The sequence below is a fragment of the Hyla sarda genome, chromosome 4, assembly GCF_029499605.1.
Source record: "Hyla sarda isolate aHylSar1 chromosome 4, aHylSar1.hap1, whole genome shotgun sequence".
NCBI classification, from domain to species: domain Eukaryota; kingdom Metazoa; phylum Chordata; class Amphibia; order Anura; family Hylidae; genus Hyla; species Hyla sarda.
In genome coordinates, this window is record NC_079192.1 from 341,220,469 (window position 1) to 341,242,885 (window position 22,417).

General features: G+C 41.2%; 1 protein-coding gene across 5 annotated transcripts in view; it reads left to right on the forward strand.

Annotated features, from left to right (window-relative positions):
* Positions 1-22,417, forward strand: part of DOCK2 (dedicator of cytokinesis 2) — an 850,676-nt gene that overhangs the window by 825,529 nt on the left and 2,730 nt on the right. For all 5 annotated transcript variants that reach the window (XM_056516504.1, XM_056516506.1, XM_056516505.1 and 2 more), the window contains 2 exons: positions 7,515-7,635; positions 11,376-11,521. In XM_056516504.1, the coding sequence (XP_056372479.1) occupies positions 7,515-7,635; positions 11,376-11,521 (267 nt within the window). The remainder of the gene's footprint in view (positions 1-7,514; positions 7,636-11,375; positions 11,522-22,417) is intronic.

A 22,417-nucleotide genomic window follows, 5' to 3' on the forward strand; every position in this document is an offset into this window, starting at 1 on the left:
TAAAAATATATCATTAATTAAACCGCTCGGTCAATGGCGTGCGCGCAAAAAAATTCCAAAGTCCAAAATAGTGCATTTTTGGTCACTTTTTATATCATTTAAAAATGAATAAAAGGCGATCAATAAGTCCTATCTATGCAAAAATGGTACCATTAAAAACTTCAGATCACGGCGCAACAAAGAGCCCTCATACCGCCCCATACACGGAAAAATAAAAAACTTATAGGGGTCAAAAGATGACAATTTTAAACGTATTCATTTTCCTGCATGTAGTTATGATTTTTTCCAGAAGTCCGACAAAATCAAACCTGTATAAGTAGGGTATCATTTTAATTGTATGGACCTACAGAATAAAGATAAGGTGTCATTTTTACCGAAAAATTTACTATGTAGAAACGGAAGCCCCCAAAATTTACAAAACGGCGTTTTTTTTTTTCAATTTTGTCGCACAATGATTTTTTTTTCCGTTTCATCGTAGATATTTGGGCAAAATGACTGACGTCATTACAAAGTAGAATTGGTGGCGCAAAAAAATAAGCCATCATATGGATTTTTAGGTGCAAAATTGAAAGAGTAATGATTTTTTAAAGGCAAGGAGCAAAAAACGAAAATGCAAAAACGGAAAAAAACCCGGTCCTTAAGGGGTTAAAGTGACAGTGGTCAGAATTGCAAAAAATGGCTCCTACCTTAAGGTGAAAATGAGCTGCGTCCTTAAGGGGTTAATATGCACACAGAGACATGGCTTTATCCCGGCGTACCAAAAATTATCCCTTTTTTGGGAGTAGTAACAGAATTGGCATTCTAAAATCGTGAAGACTGAAGTAGAAATAGTTCTTGTATGAAGCCGAAAAAATTATCCCTTTTCTGAGGAGGATGGATTGTGTATGTGTAGGCCTTGTTGGAAGTGGGATTATGGTGGATTGGTGTTACTAGTAGTAGCCTATGTACAGCAGGTGATAGCTGACTCATGATAATATTATACAGCATGAGATGGCAGACTGATATCACTAGCATACAGCATGAAATGCCGGACAGATGTCACTAGCGTACTGCAAGACATGGTGGACTGTTGTCACTAGCGTACAGCATGACATGGTGGACTGTTGTCACTAGCGTACAGCATGAGATGATGGACTGATGTTACAAGCCTACAGCACGAGATGGCGGACTGATGTCACTAGCGTACAGCATGATCATTGCAAACTGGGCAAGTTCTCTCCAATGGTCTAATCTGGTGATCCAGAAGTCCATGACCCCAACCCCAACTTTACCTTTTCATAAGGGGTAAAAGAAGAAAAAGCTCCACAAAATGTGTTCATACAGAAATACCCCATATGTGGCCCTAAACTGTTGCCTTGAAATAAGACAGGGCTCCGAAGTGAGAGAGCACCATGCGCATTTGAGGCCTAAATTAGGGATTTCCATAGGGACTGACCCGGATGCAAATATTACACTTGCCTCCGATGCCAAAAATAGCCTATTTTTCCCAAAAAGGGTGCCTCCAACTGTTGCAAAACTCCCAGCATGCCTGGACAGTCAATGGCTGTCCGGCAATACTGGGAGTTGCGGTTTTGCAACAGATGGAGGCTCTGTTTTGGAAACAGTGCCATACGAGACGTTTTTCATTTTTATTGGGGGGGAGGGGGGTGTAACTGTGTATGTATATGTAGTGTTTTACTCTTTATTTTGTGTGAGTGTATTGAAGTGTAGTGTTTTTAGAGTACATTCACACAGGCGGGGTTTCACAGAGAGTTTCCCGCTGGGAGTATTAGCTGCAACGGAAAAATTTGCTGCATCTCAAACCTGCAGCTGGTAATTCGCTGTAAACCCCCGCCCGTGTGACTGTACCCTGTTAATTCACATTGGGGGGGGGGGGGGGGGGTTGCAATCCTCCAGATGTTGCAAAACTACAGCTCCCAGCATACCCTTTGGCTGTCTGTGCATGCTGGGAGTTGTAGATTGCAACAGCTGGATGCACATTGGTTGTGAAACACTAAGTTAGGTAACAAATTCTGTGTTTCACAACCAGTGTGCCTTCAGCTGTTGCAAAACTGCAACTCTCAGCATGCACTGATAGCCAAAGGGCATGCTGGCAGTTGTAGCTATACAACAGCTAAAGGAACACTACTACAACTCCCAGCATGCCCTTTGGCTGTCCGTGCATGATGGGAGTTGTGGTTATGCAACAGCTGGAGGCACACTTTTTCATAGAAAAAAATGTGCCTCCAACTGTTGCATAAATATAACTCCCAGCATGCACAGACAGCCAAAGGGCATGCTGGGAGTTGTAGTTGTGCCTCCAGGTGTTGCATAAGCAACAGCAGGAGGCAAACAGGCCTCACCTCCTGCTGTAACCTGCCGCCGCTCCTGCTGTCGCCACTCCAGCTGCTGCCGCCGCCTGCAGGGTCCCCCATGACCTCAGGACAGGTAAGGAAGGCCCCGATCACCAGTGATCATGACCCGATCACCGCCCAGCCAGATAGTGATTGGTCAGTCATCCCAACCGACCGATCAGGTGATCATGAGATGGCACCCGTGCCACCTCACTTCTGCTGGTAATGGGAGATAGGTGCTGTCTGGGACAGCACCTATCACCCTTTTTTTCCCGAGTCACCCGATTGACCCAGAATCGCCACAAATCGTCGATCTGGATTGATTTACAGCGACCCCAGGGGTTTGCACAGGATGCCTTCTGAATGATTTCAGCAGGCATCCCATTCCGTTCACCGCCCGGTTACTGACGGTGAACGGAAACGTCAAGGGCGTAAGTCCTTAAAGGGGTACTCTGGTGGAAAACTTTTTTTTTTTTTTTTTATGAACTGGTGCCAGAAAGTTAAACAGATGTGTAAATTACTTCTATTAAAAATTCTTAATTCTTTTAGTACTTTTTAGCAGCTGTATGCCACAGAGGAAATTCTTTACTTTTTTAATTTCTTTTTTTGTGATGTCCACAGTGCTCTCTGCTGACACCTCTGTCCGTGTCTGGAACTGTCCAGAGCAGCATAGGTTTTCTATGGGGATTTTCTCCTGCTCTGGACAGTTCCTGATACGGGCATCAGGTGTCAGCAGAGAGCACTGTGGACAACACAAAAAAGAAAAAAATAAATAAATTTTCCTCTGTAGAAAACAGCTGCTTAAATGTACTGAAAATAAAAGTAATTTACAAATCTGTTTAACTTTCTCGCACCAGTTCATTTAAAAAAAAAAGTTTTCCACCGGAGTACCCCTTTAAGTCCCAGGACGCCAGGGCGTACCTGTACGCCCTGAGTCTGGGACAGGTCAAATAAATCTATCATTAAAATTATAGTCAAATCATTTCTTTGTCAGTGGGCCAACGTACAAAATCATCAGGGGAGTTTTTTTTCTTCACTGTATTCAATGCCGCAATGCACATGACATCATAGCACTTCCCCCAGCTGTATGGTTACATTTTGGCACTCCAATGTAATAAACATTTTATCAAGGAAAAAGTGGTATTGTATTATGCACTATAATATTGGTCTAAAATGCATTTTCACACAGTAGCATCTTGTATTTTACGTTCTTACAGTCTTTAGGGATTGTTTTACTTATTTGTTTTTGACAATGTTAATTAATAATTGTATTACATTGTGGATTGAATGCGGCCAGGTTACAGACCTCCAGCTCTCTGTGCTGTGTGTTTGAGAACTGGATTTATTAAAGATGTCGGTGCTGAGTCACTTTTCCCTTTTGTTGGAAATAATCTTTTAGCAATACCAGTACACATTCTCCTGTGCTTTGTGCGTGCCCTGAGCAGGAGGCAGAAACCATTAGAAACTTATGTTCTAACAGAATTGTTCTTAGGTTGCATTAACACCATATTTTTGCAATACAGTTCCCGCATACGTTTCAATGTGAAAACCGTACGGAACAGTATTGAAAACCATATGCATTGACTCTCCATTAAAAACGGTATGCATTGACTCTCCATTGAAAACCGTATGCCAAATGATGCATTTGGTTGCATCCGTTTTGCATCCTGTACGGTTTTGTCAGTTTTTTTTTTTCCCGTACCCAACACCGTAGTCTACCACGGTTTTTGGTCCGGGTGAAAAACTTTATTAAACCGTATACGTTTTTTTTTTTTTTTTACATGGGAGTCAATGGGAACCGTACAGAACCGTATGTGCATACGGTTCCATTCGGTTTTCACCATAAGTTTTTTGACTTCGCACAGTTTTTTTTCCTGGAATTTCAATCAAACAAGTGAAACTTTTTTCAAAATGGAGTGAAAAGTTCAAAACGTATACGTTTTTTTCTTAAAAAACTGATGCAACCGGACATCATTTTTCAAACCGTATACGGTTTTTAACTGTATATGGGTTGAAATTTGTACACACATTTTGATAGTTTAGTCAGGTTTTGAGGAATCCGGTTTTCATCAAAAACCTGATACGGGAACTGTATTGCAAAAATGTGGTGTGAATGCAGCCTTAAAGGGGTTGTATGGTGAAAAATATCTTGACCTCCATCCACAGAAAAGGGAATGTTTTTACAGATTTTTTTTTTTTGGGGTGGGGGGTCTGACCGCTGAGATCCTGGCTCAGAGAGAGCGTGTTCTGTAGACATCACGCACTTAATTCATTTGTATGGGAGCGCTGGAGTCCAGCACTCATGCATCTCTGACACTCCCATACAAATGAATGGAGCACGTGCTCTGAGGGGGCCCTGTTCTGGAGATCATGAGGGGTCTCAGCGGTCAGACCCCCAGCGATCAGATACTTGTCTCGTATCCTGTGGATAGGTAAGATTTTTCACCAGACAATACCTTTATTGTTTATTTTGGAATAATACTAAAAATAATATGAAAACAATTTAAATTTTACATTTACATATACTTTTTTTGCAGGGGCCTTTAACTCTATTTAGCTATAACTATAGCTATATTTGTTTTCCACTTTTTACTCCCACTAAAAGACTTGTCCATGTGATTACTTGATGGCTCCTATAATAAACTGCAATACTTCTGTCCTGCGGTGTTTTATGCCTGTCAGCATAAGGGTTTGTTAACACACACAATAGAATACAGCTATATTGTATTTACAGCCATATTTTAATCCGTTAATAGCGGAAAATCCATCCATGAATAAAATATGGCCATATTTCTATGTGTGAACACTGAATGGCTTCATGCCCCTGGTATTTTGTCAGCTGTAATATCCAGATGACACTTACTTTGGAGTGTATGGGCACAGCTATAGGACTGTCCCATAACCATGCCGCACATAAGAGGTACTTATTGAAATTTCTGCATATAAACTGCAGATGTCACGGAGGGTTCGAAGGGAATGTGTCACTTGAAAATTACCTATTGTTTAAATCAAGTCTTTATATTTTGAAAAAAAAATGCTGATATTATTTTATTCTTCAATTTTGTTATCTATAAATTTCTTTGAAATTTACTAAGTGGCTAAGCTAGGCTAAAAAAATATATGGAGTACTCACCTGCCGCCATTCTCTGCTGCTGCCATTCCAATGACCTGGTCCTGTTGGTCAGCCCTGGTCTCTGTCGGGACACAAGGATGTTCCACGACATGTCACTGCTGTGGACAATGATTGGCTGGGCAGGCACTTCCCTGTGCTAAGTCACAGACCATAAAATACAGACTAGCTGGGACAGGGGGCCGTCAGAATAGTGATTGCAACAGGTAAGGTCACCCCTGTCCCCCTTTATTAGCCTTCCTCCTCCTGTACTTTCTCCTTTACAGATTTTTTCCTGTAATTCCTTGCACTCTTTTCTGTAGTGTCTCCACTTATTTGCATAATTTTTTTACTTTAACTAACATCTAGCGGCAACACTTATTGGAACAACACTTCAGCCTGTTTAAACTAATTTTACACATGTAACTTTCCATGCAGTGTCTTGAGTCAAGCTATGGAGTAGCTACAAAATAGAAATGGAGTCTTTTCTTAATGCTTTTTCTTTCTTCAATCTTGGCTTTGTCAAAAAAAGTTCCATTAGATGGGCAGCTGATCCAGCGAACATAGGCTGCTATATGTTCTCTGTTTGTCTTGTCCAATCTGTCTTCCTCTGTTGCAGTTAGTTTCTGTATCTTTGGTGGCTTATAGAGTTTTCCCTTATTGAGTTCACAAGGTGAATACACAGATCAAATATTATTTACATATGGGTAGACAAAAATTATTCAAAAATAAATTTGAAAGTTTCTATTTGTTGATTTCTGTCCACTTAAGAAATATACGGTAGGTATAATACTTAGTAACAGACAGCTGGTATGATGTGCTAGAAACATCTAGCAAACACCCATATGCTATGGAAGCACTGACATTTAGACACAGTGATTCTGTTTTTCTTTGTTTCAACAGACTTTTCATATAGCAATAGCACAATGTTATGTAAGACACTTTGTAATAGATTAATTAGACAAATCTGTTACAAAACTTTTTCTTTACACCCCCTCCCCAATGCTAAATTCTGGGATGGGAGGGGAAGTGCCTGTGAACATACACATGCTGCAAAGACAGAGACATTAGAAGTAAGAGATCTCACCTCAGGGCTATATACACAGTTTAGACTGCTTTTGCTGACATTTTGCTGATATTAGGCTCCGCCCACCAGCTCTTGGACACCTGAAAATTTTAGCTGAAGCCTGCAAAGCTCATTGAGATACACAGGGTAACATATCCTGAAAAGTTACCTAAAACATCACAGTATTCCTGTACTGTGATATCACTGTGCACATTCACACACTGTGACATTATCATTGCTTATTATTTATGTACTGTTACATCACTGTGCACTTTGTTTTTGTACTGTGACATGTTACTGTACATATTATTTATGTACTCTGACGTCACTGTCCACATGTAATATATTTCTCGATTGTGACATCACAGTGCACATTATGCCTGTAAGATTTCTAATCTGTAAACACTACTTTTGTACGATTACCTCACTGTGCACATTATTTCTGTAGTACATTAATCCTGTAGGATGACATCACAGTGCACATTTTTCTTGTATGATGACAACATTGTAAACACATTTTTTGTACTATGACATGTCTGCGCACATTGTTCTTGTGGTATGACATAATTGAGCACATTAATCCTGTAACATGACTTCACAGGGCATATTATTCTGTAGCATGACAAACACTATTTTTGTATTATGACATCACTGTGCACATTAGCCCTGTACTGTGACCTCACTGTGCTCATTTTTCCTGTAGTATAGCATAATTTTCTGAATTTTCGGAGCTGCTTTCGAAGTCCATTGTTTTTTTGTTTTTTTTAGATAAATATAATGCTGCTTGCAGTGCTCTTTCTATTGTCAAAATGATGGACTTTTTAGTAAAACTATTGAGGTTTGTTGAGTCCCACTATTGTCCGTCATATGAGTGATCGTGCATAATGTTCTGACTTTGGACTGTTATAATTGGAAGCCACAAAACATATGTGAACAGAGTCTAACATTGTTCTTCTGCTATTTACTAAATTTGTGCTATGTTTGTTTTTATTTATTTATTTTGCAGTTGTCAAGGAAGCAGGAATTTATGAGTGACACCAACCTCTCAGATCGTGTAACGGCACAGCAAAGTACTTCTGTTCTCAAGCAAATGAGCTTTGCAAGTCGCTCTATGCCAACAATACCAGGTAACATCCAACACTTGTTGCTGTAATGGGCACAGTTCAGTTTATGAAAACATGTTCAGGAGGTCATTTGTGTCTGAATAAATACTGCATGATAATACGTAAGCAAGGTGGCCCTGGTAATTCTCATTTATCGCCTACAAAAATATTAGTTTGAAAAACTGTTCTGACACAAAGCATCAAGGGATGCAAGAGATAATGTTTGAGTCATGCACTGCCCCCTCAAGGACTGCATTAGGAATAGAATAGTGTCTCAGTTTTTCTCGGAGTATTAATTTCACTTTTTTTTTCATAATGTAAACATACAACTAAATAAAATAAAATTTAAGGGGTTTTTAGTTTTACATCCAAATTTTTCACCGACACACATTAAAAAAAAAGAAAAAAAAATTATATATTTAAAAGCTTTATTTAAACTGGATTCATTAAAAAAATTTTAATAATTCTTTCCATTTCTAGGGTTTGTTTGGAAACATCCATTAATACAGTGGGGCAAAAAAGTATTTAGTAAGCCACCAATTGTGCAAGTTCTTCCACTTAAAAAGATTAGAGAGGTCTGTAATTTCCATTATAGGTAAACCTCAACTATGAGAGACACAATGAGAAAAAAAATCCATAAAATTGCATTGTCTGATTTTTAAAGTATTTGCTAATTATGGGAGAAAATAAGTATTTGGTCAATATCAAAAGTTAATCTCAATACTTTGTTGTATACCCTTTGTTGGCAATGACAGAGGTCAAACGTTTTCTGTAAGTCTTCACAAGGTTTTCATACACTGTTGCTAGTATTTTGGCCCATTCCTCCATGCACACCTCCTCTCTAGAGCAGTGATGTTTTGGGGCTGTCGCTGGGCAACACAGACTTTCAACTCCCTCCAAAGATTTTCTATGGGGTTGAGATTTGGAGACTGGCTAGGACCACTCCAGGACCTTCAATGCTTCTTACGAAGCCACTCCTTCATTGCCGGGGCGGTTTGTTTGGGATCATTGTCATGCTGAAAGACCCAGCCACGTTTCATCCTCAATGTCCTTGCTGATGGAAGAGGTTTTCATTCAAAATCTCACAATACATGGCCCCTTTTATTCTTTCCTTTACACGGATCAGCCGTCCTGGTCCCTTAGCAGAAAAACAACCCCAAAGCATGATGTTTCCACCCCCTATGCTTCACAGTAGGCATGGTGTTCTTTGGATGAAACGCAGCATTATTTCTCCTCCAAACATGACAAGTTGAATTTTAAAACTTTGGTTTTATCTGACCGTATGACATTCTCCCAATACTCTTCTGGATCATCCAAATGCTCTCTAGCAAACTTCAGACGGGCACGGACATGTACTGGCTTAAGCAGGGGGACATGTCTGGCACTGCATGTTTTCAGTCCCTAGTGGCGTAGTGTGTTACTGATGGTAGCCTCTGTTACTTTGGTCCCAGCTCTCTGCAGGTCATTTGCTAGATTCGCCCGTGTGGTTCTGGTATTTTTGCTCACCGTTCTTGTGATCATTTTGACACAACGGGGTGAGATCTTGCGTGGAGCCCCAGATCGAGGGAGATTATCAGTGTTCTTGTATGTCTTCCATTTTGTAATAATTGCTCCCACAGTTGATTTCTTCCCACCAAGCTGCTTGCCTATTGCAGATTCAGTCTTCCCAGCCTGGTGCAGGTCTACAATCTTGTTTCTGGTGCACTTCGACAGCTCTTTGGCCTTGGCCATTGTGGAGTTTGAAGTGAGACTGTTTGAGGTTGTGGACAGGTGTCTTTTATACTGATAACAAGTTCAAACTTGTGCCATTAATACAGATAACAAGTGGAGGACAGAGAATACTCTTAAAGAAGTTGTTACAGGTCTTTTAGAGCCAGAAATCTTGCTTGTTTGTAGGTGACCAAATAATTATTTTCCACCATAAATTGCAAATAAATTCTTTAAAAATCTCAAAAATCAGACAATGTGATTAAAGGATTTTTTTTCTCATTATGTCTCTCATAGTTGAGGTATACCTATGATGAAAATTACAAGCCTCTCCCATCTTTTTAACTGGAAGAATTTGCACAATTGGTGGCTGACTAAATACTTTTTTGCCCCACTGTATATCTTACTATATAGTCATGGCCGTAAATGTTGGCACCTCTGAAATTTTTTAAGAAAATTCTTTCACATAAAAGGATTGCAGTAACACATGTTTTGCTATAAACATGTTTATTCCGTGTTGTGTGTATTGGAACTAAACCAAAAAAAGAGAGGAAAAAAAGCAAATTGGACATAATGTCAACCCAAACTCCAAAAATGGGCTGGGCAAAAATATTGGCATCCTTAACTTAAATTTGGTTGCACACCCTTTGGAAAAAAATTACTGAAATCAGTTGCTTCCTATAACCATCAATAAGCTTCATACAAATCCGGAATGTTGGACCACTCTTCCATTGCAAACTGCTCCAGGTCTCTCTTATTGGAAGGGTGCCTTTTCCCAACAGCAATTTTAAGATCTCTCCACAGGTGTTCAATGGGATTTAGATCTGGACTCATTGCTGGCCACTTCAGAACTCTTCAGCTCTTTGTTGCCATCCATTTCTGGGTGCTTTTTGACATATGTTTTGGGGTCATTGTCCTGCTGGAAGACCCAAGACCTCGGACGCAAACCCAGCTTTCTGACACTGGGCAAAATCCATTGGTAATCCTCAGATTTCATGATGCCTTGCACACATTCAAGGCACCCAGTGCCAGAGGCAGCAAAACAACCCCAAAAAATAATTGGACCTCCACCATATTTCACTGTAGGTATTGTGTTCTTTTCTTTGTAGGCCTCATTCTGTTTTCGGTAAACAGTAGAATGATGTGTTTTACCACAAAGCTCTATCTTGGTCTCACCTGTCCACAAGACGTTTTCCCAGAAGGATTTTGGCTTACTCAAGTTCATTTTGGCAAAATCTAGTCTTGCTTTTTTTATGTCTCTGTGTCAGCAGTGGGGTCCTCCTGGGTCTCCTGCCATAGCGTTTAATTTTATTTAAATGTTGACGGATAGTTCACGCTGACTCTGATGCTCCCTGAGCCTGCAAAACAGCTTAAATATCTTTGGAACTTGATTGGGGCTGCTTATCCACCATCCAGACTATCCTACGTTGACACCTTTAATACATTTTTCTCTTCCATTCAAACCCAGGGAGATTAGCTACAGTGCCATGGGTTGCAAACTTCTTAATAATGTTGTGTACTGTGGACAAAGGCAAATCTAGATCTCTGGAGATGGACTTGTATCCTTGAGATTGTTGATATTTTTCCACAATTCTGGTTCTAAAGTCCTCAGACAGTTCTCTTCTCCTCTTTCTGTTGACCATGCTTAGTCTTTGCATTGTGTGTCTGTGTGTGCCACGGTGAACTTCTCTCCTTTTTATCTGCTTTCAGGTGGGTTACTTGCCCAAGATGAGTTTAAAGGAGCATCACATGCTTGAAACAATCTTATTTTTCCACAATGCCGAAAGGGTGCCAATCATTTTGTCTAGACCATTTTTGGAGTTTGGGGGTGACATTATGTCCAATTTGCTTTTTTTTCCTCCTTTTTTGTTTAGTTCCAATACATACAAAGGGAATAAACATGTGTATAGCAAAACATGTGTTACTGCAATCCTTTTCTGTGAGAAATACTTCATTTTCTTGAAAAATTTCAGGGGTGCCAACATTTACAGCCATGACTGTATAATCATTACTCTAGATGCCAATGATTTATCTTTATCTTTTTATCTTCTTTTCAGCATTAACTTTATCAGTTGCCAATGGTTCAACAAGTGAAGATCCAAATCCGTCCTACAGGATGAGCCAACCAAATGCAGGTGCCCTGGAGTCAGACAGGAAGATTGCGAAGAAAAGCAGCAAAGTGAACCAGTTCTTTAAGACAATTGTGAGTAGTTATCAAATATAGAAAGGACTCTGCAGTAATACCCGCGAAGGGTGCATTCACACCACATTTTTGCTATAAGGCAGGAGAATTTAAAAATCAGCCTCTGCTGCATCACCATTGGACCTGCACCCCATCCCAGATAGTGACTCCATTCGGCTCATTTTTGAACCGTATCAGTTTTGTTGCCGGACTGTGGTAGATGGCAGCAGCCAGATATCCACAATTATGTTATGCATTACCAAAAATCTATAATCTCATATATGAGGATACAAATTACACAATGCTGAGCTGTAAATAATAACATTGTAGAATGCAATTTACTGTTACCGACATATTCCACAGCACTGTACAGTAAACGTCATCATTACGGTCACAGAATAATTTTTTACTGCAAATTTATTAACTATTTTAATATTAGAAGTAAATTATAACATCAATAATACACACTGTGGGGACTTTGGTTCTATGGGGTTTCCAGGATGCTGTGGTTTGGGATGTTCCCAGCATGCAGTGATTATGACTTTCCAAAAGAAGTCTAAGAAAAGACAAGGCTCATCAAAAGCCCATATTGCTATAAAAGTTAATGCTGGCTTATGATGATGTGAGAAAATACAGAACATAGCATTTTGCTGTGTATATGGTTGTGTTGCTGCTGACTGGTCAGTGTTCCCATATTGATGTGTGTCCATCTCTCAAAGCGCCTACAATGGGCACATGAACATCAGTTTCGGGCAGCAGTGGTCATGACCTCACGCTCCCTGCTTTCATGTCTATGGGAGGGGATCTGAGGGCTGTGGTCGAGCCCCCTCCCATAGTCATGAATGGAGGGGGTGTGACGTCATGACCACAGCCGCCTGAAACCAGCATTCTGAACATAGATGTTCAGGGTGCCGGGCTGGACATTGTGGGGGGGCCCTAGCGGCCGGACCCCTTATCCCCTATCCTTTGAATAAGGAATAAAATCTCTAGGGAAGGAGTACCCCTTTAAGTGATATGCTGCAAATGTCTTGGTGCGTAGCCTCTCCTCCTGGTGTTTGATACTTATATCAAATATATAATGGATTTGTGCATATATTTACCCCTTTTGTTTTGAAACCCCTAAATAATGTCCGGCTATTCTATATATATCACAAAATTAGTAGAATAAGGCTCCCCTTTGTGTAACCAAAGTAAGATTATGTATGTATATATATATATATATATATATATATATATATGCAAGCAAGGTAGAGCCGCTCACCACTCCTCCGTCTGCTGCGCCTCCTTGCGCTACGGACATCGGTACCGCCCCCGGTTCAACCAAGATCATAGGAAAGAAATGTCCGGCACTCAGGTGTTTGCAGGTAAAAAACTTTGTATGGCTTTATTCACAACGCCCAACACAGTACAGGATCCTAGCCTGTGTTGGGCGTTGTGAATAAAGCCATACAAAGTTTTTTACCTGCAAACACCTGAGTGCCGGACATTTCTTTCCTATGATATATATATATATATATATATATATATATATATATATATATATATATGTGTTAAGGCTAATAATTTAGCCTGTATTTGTGGGAGGGGCGGGGATTCCCTATAAGAACCCGCGGCAGTATCGGTCTCTGACGCCACGGGTTCGTCACGTGACTGGGGATCAGCTGACACACGAGTCAGCTGATGCACGGAAGTTCCGGTTTTCAGTGTACTGGTAAGCGGCCGGGGTGGCGGCGTCCGCTGCAGCCCTCTCTCCGGAGGTAAGCCGGAGCACGGAGGGCACCCTCGGTCAACCCCGGCCCCGGTTTCTGCACGGGATCCCACATTCCACGTCAGCCGACTGGATGTTGTGGGCGGCGGCGTTGAGGCCGGTGAGTATGCTGTCCTGGTCCCGGTTCCCGCAGCCTCGTGGAACGGCGCTCCGAGGCTTGGTTAGGAAGATGGCGGGGACCGGGAACTGGGAGCAGCCCGGCCTTCTATCTTTACTCAGCTCTGGGTACAGCATACTGCATTTAATCTCGGGGATAGCGGAGGATCATCGGCGGTAACAGGTTACGGTACCGCAACAGTGAAGGGTAGCGCGGTCTCCCTCAGGTCGTGCGGGTCTTGCAGCCCTGTGTGCATTTATACCGGGGAGATGTAAGTAGTATGATGATACTTTTGGTGTTATTTGCCGCCGGGCATATCGGGTATCTGCAGAATTTCAGCAGTGCATCGTATATGCAGGGTCTGTCTCATATTGTGGGCAGCACGGCACCTAGCACGTGGATAAATCAATGGCCGGTGTCATAGCTCAGTAGGGACTTACTCAGCATTGATCCCTGCATTTTCTATTCCAGGCATTTAAGTTCGCTAGTACGAGGCACTGATTTGTCAATAGTTATGGGTTGTCATGAACAGTTTCTATGTATGTTGCTTCATTGTGAGGAGGTCCACGATCCTAGCATTTCTTTCCATCAGGCATTTGTTATGACCATTGTGAATGTCGTCACAAAAAAAAAAAAAAAAAAGGTGTAAGGTATCAAAATAGTTAGGAGTGTCACCATCGTGGTAAGGTCTTCGCTTGTCATTTGGTCGTGCAGATAGGTTAAGTTAATTTTAAGTCGTTATTCGCACGCTGGTAGCATTCATTTGGTACACACGCTCATGGCATTTGTACTGTACACATGCTCGTGGCATTTATACTGTACACACGCTTGTGGTATTTATACTGTACACACGCTTGTAGCATTTATACTGTTCATGGCGTTTATACTGTACAGACGCTCGTGGCATTTATACTGTACTCGTGCTCGTGGCATTTATACTGTACATACGCTTGTGGTATTTATACTGTACACAGGCTTGTAGCATTTATACTGTTCATGGCGTTTATACTGTACAGACGCTCGTGGCATTTATACTGTACACATTGTGGCATTCATATTGTACACACGCTCGTGGCATTTATACTGTACACACGCTCGTGGCATTTATACTGTACAGACGCTCTTGGCATTTATTCTGTACACACACTTGTGGCATTTATTCTGTACACACACTCGGGGCATTTATACTGTACAAACGTTTGTGGTATTTATACTGTACATATGTTCCTGGCATTTATACTGTACTCACGTTCGTGGCATTTATACTGTAACACAGGCTCGTAGCATTTATATTGTAGCAGGATTTATGCTGTATATACACTCACAGCAATTATATTGTACACACGCTCGTAGGATTTATACTGCATTTGCGCTCGCAGAATTATACTGTACACACGTTTGCAGGATTTATACTGTACAGACGCTCGTAGGATTCATACTGCATTTACGCTCGCAGGTGTACACTTGTTGTAAGATTGTACTGTACACACGCTCGTAGGAGTCATACTGGACACATGCTTGTAGGGTTCATACTGTACACACACTCGCAGGGTTTTATACTGCACATACCCTCAGAGGGTTATACTGCACACTCGCTGGTAGTATTTACACGGTACACACGCTCGTAGGTTTCATACTGCACACACGCTTGTAGGATTCATATCATACATACACTTATAGGAGTTACACTGTACATACGCTGGTGGCTCGTGGGAGTTGTGCGGTGCATGTGCTCGTGGTATGTGTGCTGTACTCACGCTTGTAGTGTAGTGCTGGGCACACGCCTATGGTGCCGCATATATGCTTGTACAGCGCATGGAGAGTTCTGTGCGTAAGTACGTGGTCATATGATTACTACATGCATGCATATTGTTTGTTTTTTGCATAAGTTTATCAGATTTGTTCGGTGCAGACGTTCATATAGTTGTTGTTGGCCATACGCACATGCACTTGTTGTGCATACGCGCATACAGTTTTCTTGATTATAGGTTCATCTAGTTTATTAGTACAGTCGCTCATAGCTTGTTATACGGCATAGTTCCGTACATATGCACTTAGTTTGCTCTTTTCCTATGTGCATGTAGTTGTCCCGAACTTACACACATAGTTTGTCCTAATTTCTTCCAGGTCAACTTAGTTGTAGCTATAGGGCATATGGGCTCGTGACTTCAGATTACATTATATAAGTGAGGTAGTATGTTGTTGTTTATACACTTGTAGCACACTCTCGTACATACATGCATAGATTCATTTTACTTAAGCTTGTAATTTACATATGCTAGTATTAATTGCACTGTTCTTACGCTTGTGCTGTTATATCTTACATCCGCTTGTTACTTTGATATTGTGGATAAGTGTTTATTGCCATGGTAGCATTTACAGCGGGCTTTATTCATATAGTTCGCTTGTGTATACGCACATAGTTAATTTGGTCTATACGCTCAGGGTTTCATGCTAATGTCAGTTCCTATAGTTTTCACACGTTATAGTGTTTACAGTGCATTTCTATAGATTCATTGTAGTATCTGCAGTGCATATAGTTTCATAGCATTAGGGCACATGCGTTCCTCACTTAGTATTTATACAGCTGTTGCGGTCGGGGCATCGTATCTGCCATGCCAGCAGGGGGTGGTACTCAGTAGTTGTTGCTGACATGTGTTCAGAGCTACAGCCTCACGACACATAGGTGGTGTTTACCCATTATACCTGCCACGTCTAAAGGGGGATACATTGCAATTGTTGTTATTGACACGCCTTCAGTGCGACAACATTACGACACAGTGGTGGTGTACCCATTATACCTGCCCCATTTATGTGTGTGTATATATTTATATTTGTATATAAAAAGGGAAAATCGCTTCGGGTCAGTGCTTTCTAGTTACTGTACAGTGGGACAGACATCGTATGTATAAATTCATGTGTTGTATCATACATCAGCGCTTCATGCAATTATATAGTCGTACTGGGCATGTGTGTTGATTAGTTGCTCTGTGCATCAGCTTATATGGTTTGTTCAGTGCACATGTTCGTTCATGCAGTTCATTCTAGCTATACGTTCCTAGGTTGTTCGGTGCACGCGCTCAAAGTTTTGTACATACGCCCCCTAGTTTGTCTATGTATACGGTCGTGGGTTGTTTGACTCAGTAGTTATTGCTGACATGCTTTCAGAGTAACGGCCTCATGACCATTGATGGTTTATGCCCTTCAGGCCTGCCACGTCTGCAGGGAGATGCATGGCGTAGTTGTTGTTAGTGACATGTCTTCAGAATAACATAACACGATACATAGGGGGTGTATACCCATTATGCCTGCCATGTCCAGGGGGTACGTTGCATAATTGTTACTCACACGTCTTCAGTGCACCAATAACACGACACATAGGCAGTGTATACCCATTATACCTGCCACGTCTGCAGGGGGATACGTTGCATAATTGTTGTTATTGACACGTATTCAGAGCAACAATAACACGACACATAGGCGGTGTATACCCATTATACCTGCCACGTCTGCAGGGGGGTACGTTGCATAATTGTTGTTATTGACACGTCTTCAGAGCAACAATAACACGACACATAGGCAGTGTATACCCATTATACCTGCCACGGAAGGGGATACATTAGATAATTATTGTTACTGACACGCCTTTCAGAGCGACAACATTACGACACATAGGCGGTGGTATAGTTTAATTTCATGTGTTGTATTGTATATCAGTGCTTAATGCAGTTATTCAAGTCATACGGGGCATATGTGCGGATAAGTTGCTCGGTGTACCTGCTTATTTAGTTGTTTCAGTGCATATGTTCACTCAAGCAGTTAATTTTACCCATACGTTCATAAGTTGTTCGGTGCATGCACTCAGTTCGTACATACGCCCATATAGTTGTCTGTGTATTACATTGGTTGAGGTTTTAAATTCTGCTGGACCAGTTACGTCTAAAGCTTAATCCAGATACAACCTGACACGATTTCAGGTTGGCGGCAATGTCATTATACGTTATGTTTTTCAGCTGTTGGGTTATGCACAGGGATATAGCTTTATTTTCCATTGTTAATTGCCATGTTCATAGGTCTATTATGGGTACAATCTGGTTGGTTCAGGTTGACGGTCATATTATTAGTTACAGATTTGGTTGAGTCTTTCATTTATGTTCGGCCTGTCATGTCTACAGGTTTATTCAGTTGCAACCTGACATGACTTTTGGTTGGCGGAAACGTCATTATGCGTCCACATGTTTACTTAGCATTTGGGTTGTGCGTACAGGGACTTAGCTGGGCTCTGGGTGGTTGGTTTTGTTGTCTCGGCTTTAGGTTGACGATAGTAACCATGTGTTGGTTGAGTCTCATCGTCATGTTTGCTGCATTAGTGGTTTCATTGCCGGTCACGTTCACAGGTTGGTTACAGTGGTAACCTGACACAAGTTGAGGTTGGTGACTAGGTAGTCACATGTGTATACACGTTGGTAGCACTTGGAGTTGTGCATACGGGCATAGGGTTGTTCTCTGAGACTTTTTTCACATCTACAGCTCACAGAGATCTGGTATACGTTCACAATGTTTTACGTCAAATACCCAGAGGAGGTCTCACGTGCAATTTTGAATTTATCGGGTTTTGCCACTCTTATTGCATCTAGTATAATACTAACAAAGTATCTGTCAGGTATCCAGCATAGTTTACGTGGTTTAGCCTTGACGGGGCGTCATTGTTTGCGTCCCATGTCATCAATCTGCCCTGAAGAGTGCACACAAAGGGAGGTTCGTAAGCCCTCCAGCCATCAGCCCTGACAGCTGGCTTAGTCAGTTGGTTAGTTGACGTTTAGGTATTCCCCAGTGGGACATCAGCACAGCTTAAAGGTCAGAGGCCACACTGTTCTTGAGTTGTCGTGGTTTCTTAAGGTTTAGGGGTATCATATTTAGATGCATGACCGTAGTTACATTAGTTTGTTGGGATGCAGATAGTTACGCATTGAAATTGTGTAGCAGAAGGAAGTCATTGTCCGGTCAGGTTGTCGTCATACGGCATTTTCTCAAGTCACGAGCTCAGCCTGAGTGTTGCAAGCTTTGCTTCCGCACATCAAGGATCCAACGGGATCAGCCGCTGCCATTGTAAAGGGGGTAGCATTTATTTCTACTTTGTTTGTGAAACAAATGTCAAGTACTATTATAGCGAACTGTCGGTTATATCCAGTCTTTCACTAAGCATTGGGGCAGCTGCACAGACGTCACAACATGGTGTGCCAGCATATGTAGTAAGGTAATTGGGGTATTACGTGCACTGTACCCCCATTCCATAGTCAGTAATGCGCGATACATTTCAGTCACTGGTGACGTGGTTATGTGTGTTAATAGCGCTCTGTTCTCATTATGAGTTTTGCCCTCTATTTTTCAGGTATACTCCTACGCGGCAGTATGTGGCATAACTCTAACTGCATAGATAGGTTACAGGATTGAGTAGGAATTACGAGCTTAGTAAGAGGTTTAGTTAGGTAGGCTCGCTATACGGATGAGCACCGACCACAAGTGTTAAGGCTAATAATTTAGCCTGTATTTGTGGGAGGGGTGGGGATTCCCTATAAGAACCCGCAGCAGTACCTGTCTCTGACGCCGCGGGTTCGTCACGTCCCACCCAACCCTCCCTCAATATAATTTTCATGACTATCATTATACATCAGGGTATGCCCTCTATTTTTCAGGTATACTCCTACGCGGCAGTATGTGGCATAACTCTAACTGCATAGATAGGTTACAGGATTGAGTAGGAATTACGAGCTTAGTAAGAGGTTTAGTTAGGTAGGCTCGCTATACGGATGAGCACCGACCACAAATATATATATATATATATATATATATATTTCTATAAAACCTGTGTATCCAGTTTATTCACACACAGGCTATATGTATTCATATAAAGACAAGACCTGTTTATAAAATACACATAATGGCCCTCATTTACTTAGAAAATCGGGTTGTAAGTCTATCTTGCTTTCTTACCCGACTGCTTTTTTCCCCTGGTATTTATTATTATGTCGCATCTTGTTTGTCGCACGTGCGTTTTGTTGGTTTTGTTTCCAACTCCTCTGAGCTGTCGGGAAAAAATCCACAACCATTCAACAAATTCGGGTTGGAAACCTTTATAAATACGTGGGAAAGCTCAGAAATGTCGGGTTACGCCCCTTTTTCGGGTTTAGGAGAATCCACATCGGGTCCGTCGGGAAAAAATGTCGCATCGTGTCGCAGACTGGCGCACGATGTCTGCGACATGGCGCAGACAAAGATGCGACAAAAAGACCCGACAAAAGAAGTCGGGTTTAGAATAGTAAATGAGGGCCAATAAGGATGTTCTCTGAAGCAGATAAAAGCTTTGTTCTATATTGCTTCCATCGTTGAGAGCTGGACACCTACTGATCTAATATATGGCCTATCCTAAGGAAAGGTTATCAATCATAAATTTTTGGAGAACACCCTTTTTATTTTTTGGAAAATATAAAACAAACCCTGTCAAAACATATAGAGACCACCATCCCTCAATCCAATCTCCCAATAAAGCTTTGTAGATAGGAATATACACGTGTCTTCGCCTCTGCGTCATTCCCTCAGTCTACCTAAGCAGAGAAACAACCTGCCAAGGTAATATGGCAAGCATCTGCCAGGAGGTATGATGGGTCCCTCAGATTACCCCTTTTTTAGTTCTTGTAAGTCTGAAGTTATAGCTATGCTACAGCCATTGTTAAACAGAGTCAACATTGTATCCTATGACAGTAATGTATAAATCTTATGGAAGTTGCATGCGCCTTTCCCTACCTACTGCAGCTGTACTAGTGAACAGTTTGATCACAGCAACCAATGGGCTTTGTGTTTCATTTCCTGAACATTTCCTTGTACTGTATTCTTTTTATACAGGTTGTAATAATAGTTCCTAAAACAGCCACTAGATGTCAGTGTTATACTACATGCAGAACGCTCGCTGACGGTTTAGTAGTTTTTAACACTTGTAAAATACTAGAAACTAAATCTTCCAACTTGTATTTTGAAATATTTCATTTGTTAATGCTAAAGTTTTTTTTTTAATCATAAAACATAAATAATTGTAAATGTCCTTTAAGAACCCAACCAGCTTTACTTTCTCTTTTTTATTTAGCCTCTTTTGGCAGTAACTTTAACTAGTAACAAACTACTGTACTGTATTATATTTTTTAGATGAAATACTTAAATGTATACAGTACATAATGCACTTTTCGCATACTGTATATGTTTTGGAGGCATGCCTTCTTTTTCCACTGTATTGAAGAGATTAGTCCACTACACTTTTTAATACAGGCGGTCTTGGAAGAAACGTTCTCGTGTGGTCATTGGTGATGTTTACATACGTCAGGGTAGTGTTTCCCAACCAGGTTGCCTCCAGCTGTTGCAAAACTACAACTCCCAGAATGCCTGAACAGCCTTTGGCTGTCCGGGCATTCTGGGAGTTGTAGTTTTGCAACAGCTGGAGGCACTCTGGTTGGGAAACACTGCATCGGGGTATAGACATCTGGAGTATTTGCCAAACATGCGCCAATTCTCCTAGACCCAGTACCTTTTCCCTTGTTGGCACCCCTGAAATTTTTCAAGAAAATTAAAGGGGTATTCCAGACAAAAACATCTAATCCCCTATCCAAAAGATAGGGGATAAGATGTCTGATCGCAGGAGGCCCGCTGCTAGGACCCCCCTTGCAGCCCGTGCAGCACCCACATTCAATGCAGGGCTGAGTCTCCAGTTTCGGAAACCTCCAGGTTTCTGGAACTGGGGATGGGACGTCACGCCACACCCCCTCCATTCATGTCTATCGGAGGGGGTGTCCTGCTTGAAGCCTTACAAATCTTGTAATAGGCAATTTAAATGAATGCTGACTTACAAGATCACTTGCTTACAGCAAGCTTTGGTCCAAAATGACCCTTAGCCAGTCCTATACACAGTCCCAGAATCCACTATGTGGACCAGAAGGACTGTGCTACCAACACTTTAGCCAGATGATATAAATGGGATTCCCTTACATTCTGGCAGATAACAAGTCATTATCGCAGTGTAATGATTTTACATTACCACAGTGCCAATACAGTCTTGGCTAACATACTAAAAAAAATATATATACACTCCTTAAAATTCCTCTTGTTTACGGTGGACATTTCCCCCTATCCTCACTCTTGACCCAGACCTGCATGCAAAATTATGTTTGCTACTGACTGTGGGTTTACACTAACCAAATATTTACAGGTTCACATATATTTTGCCTGATTTGTTTGGCCAACTTTTTGCTTACCCACAAAAGTCGCTCAAAAAAGTGCTTAAAGGGGTACTCCGGTGAAAACCTTTTTTCTTTTAAATCAACTGGTGGCAGAAAGTTAAACATATTTGTGAATTACTTCTATTAAAAAATCTTAATCCTTCCAGTACGTATTAGCTGCTGAATGCTACAGAGGAAATTCCTTTCTTTTTGGAACACTGATGACATCACGAGCCCAGTGCTCTCTGCTGACATCTCTGTCCATTTTAGCAACCATGCATAGCAGATGCATAGCAGATGTATGCTAAGGGCAGCATGGAGGCTCAGTGGTTAGCACTGCTGCCTTCCAGTGCTGGGGACTTGGGTTCAAATCCCACTAAGGACAACAATAAATAAAGTGTTATTATTATTACAATAACGTCAGAGAACTGTGCTAGTGAGGTCATCAGAGAGCATTCCAAAAAGAAAAGAATTTCCTCTGTAGTATTCAGCAGCTAATAAGTACTAATAAGTACAGGAAGGATTAAGATTTTTTAATAGAAGTAATTTACAAATATGTTTAACTTTCTGCCACCAGTTGTTTTAAAAGAAAAAAAGTTTTCACCGGAGTACCCCTTTAAACAGCCTTACCTAAGCAATTTTCAGGTTTCACTTTGCAGTGGTCAGGTATTTATGATGTGCGAAAGTCACACGTAGGTAGGAAAAAGTCACAAACAATATAACCTACACTCTTCCTCTGAAATGTTAAACCAATAGAAATGGCAACAAAAACCACCTATGGTACTACT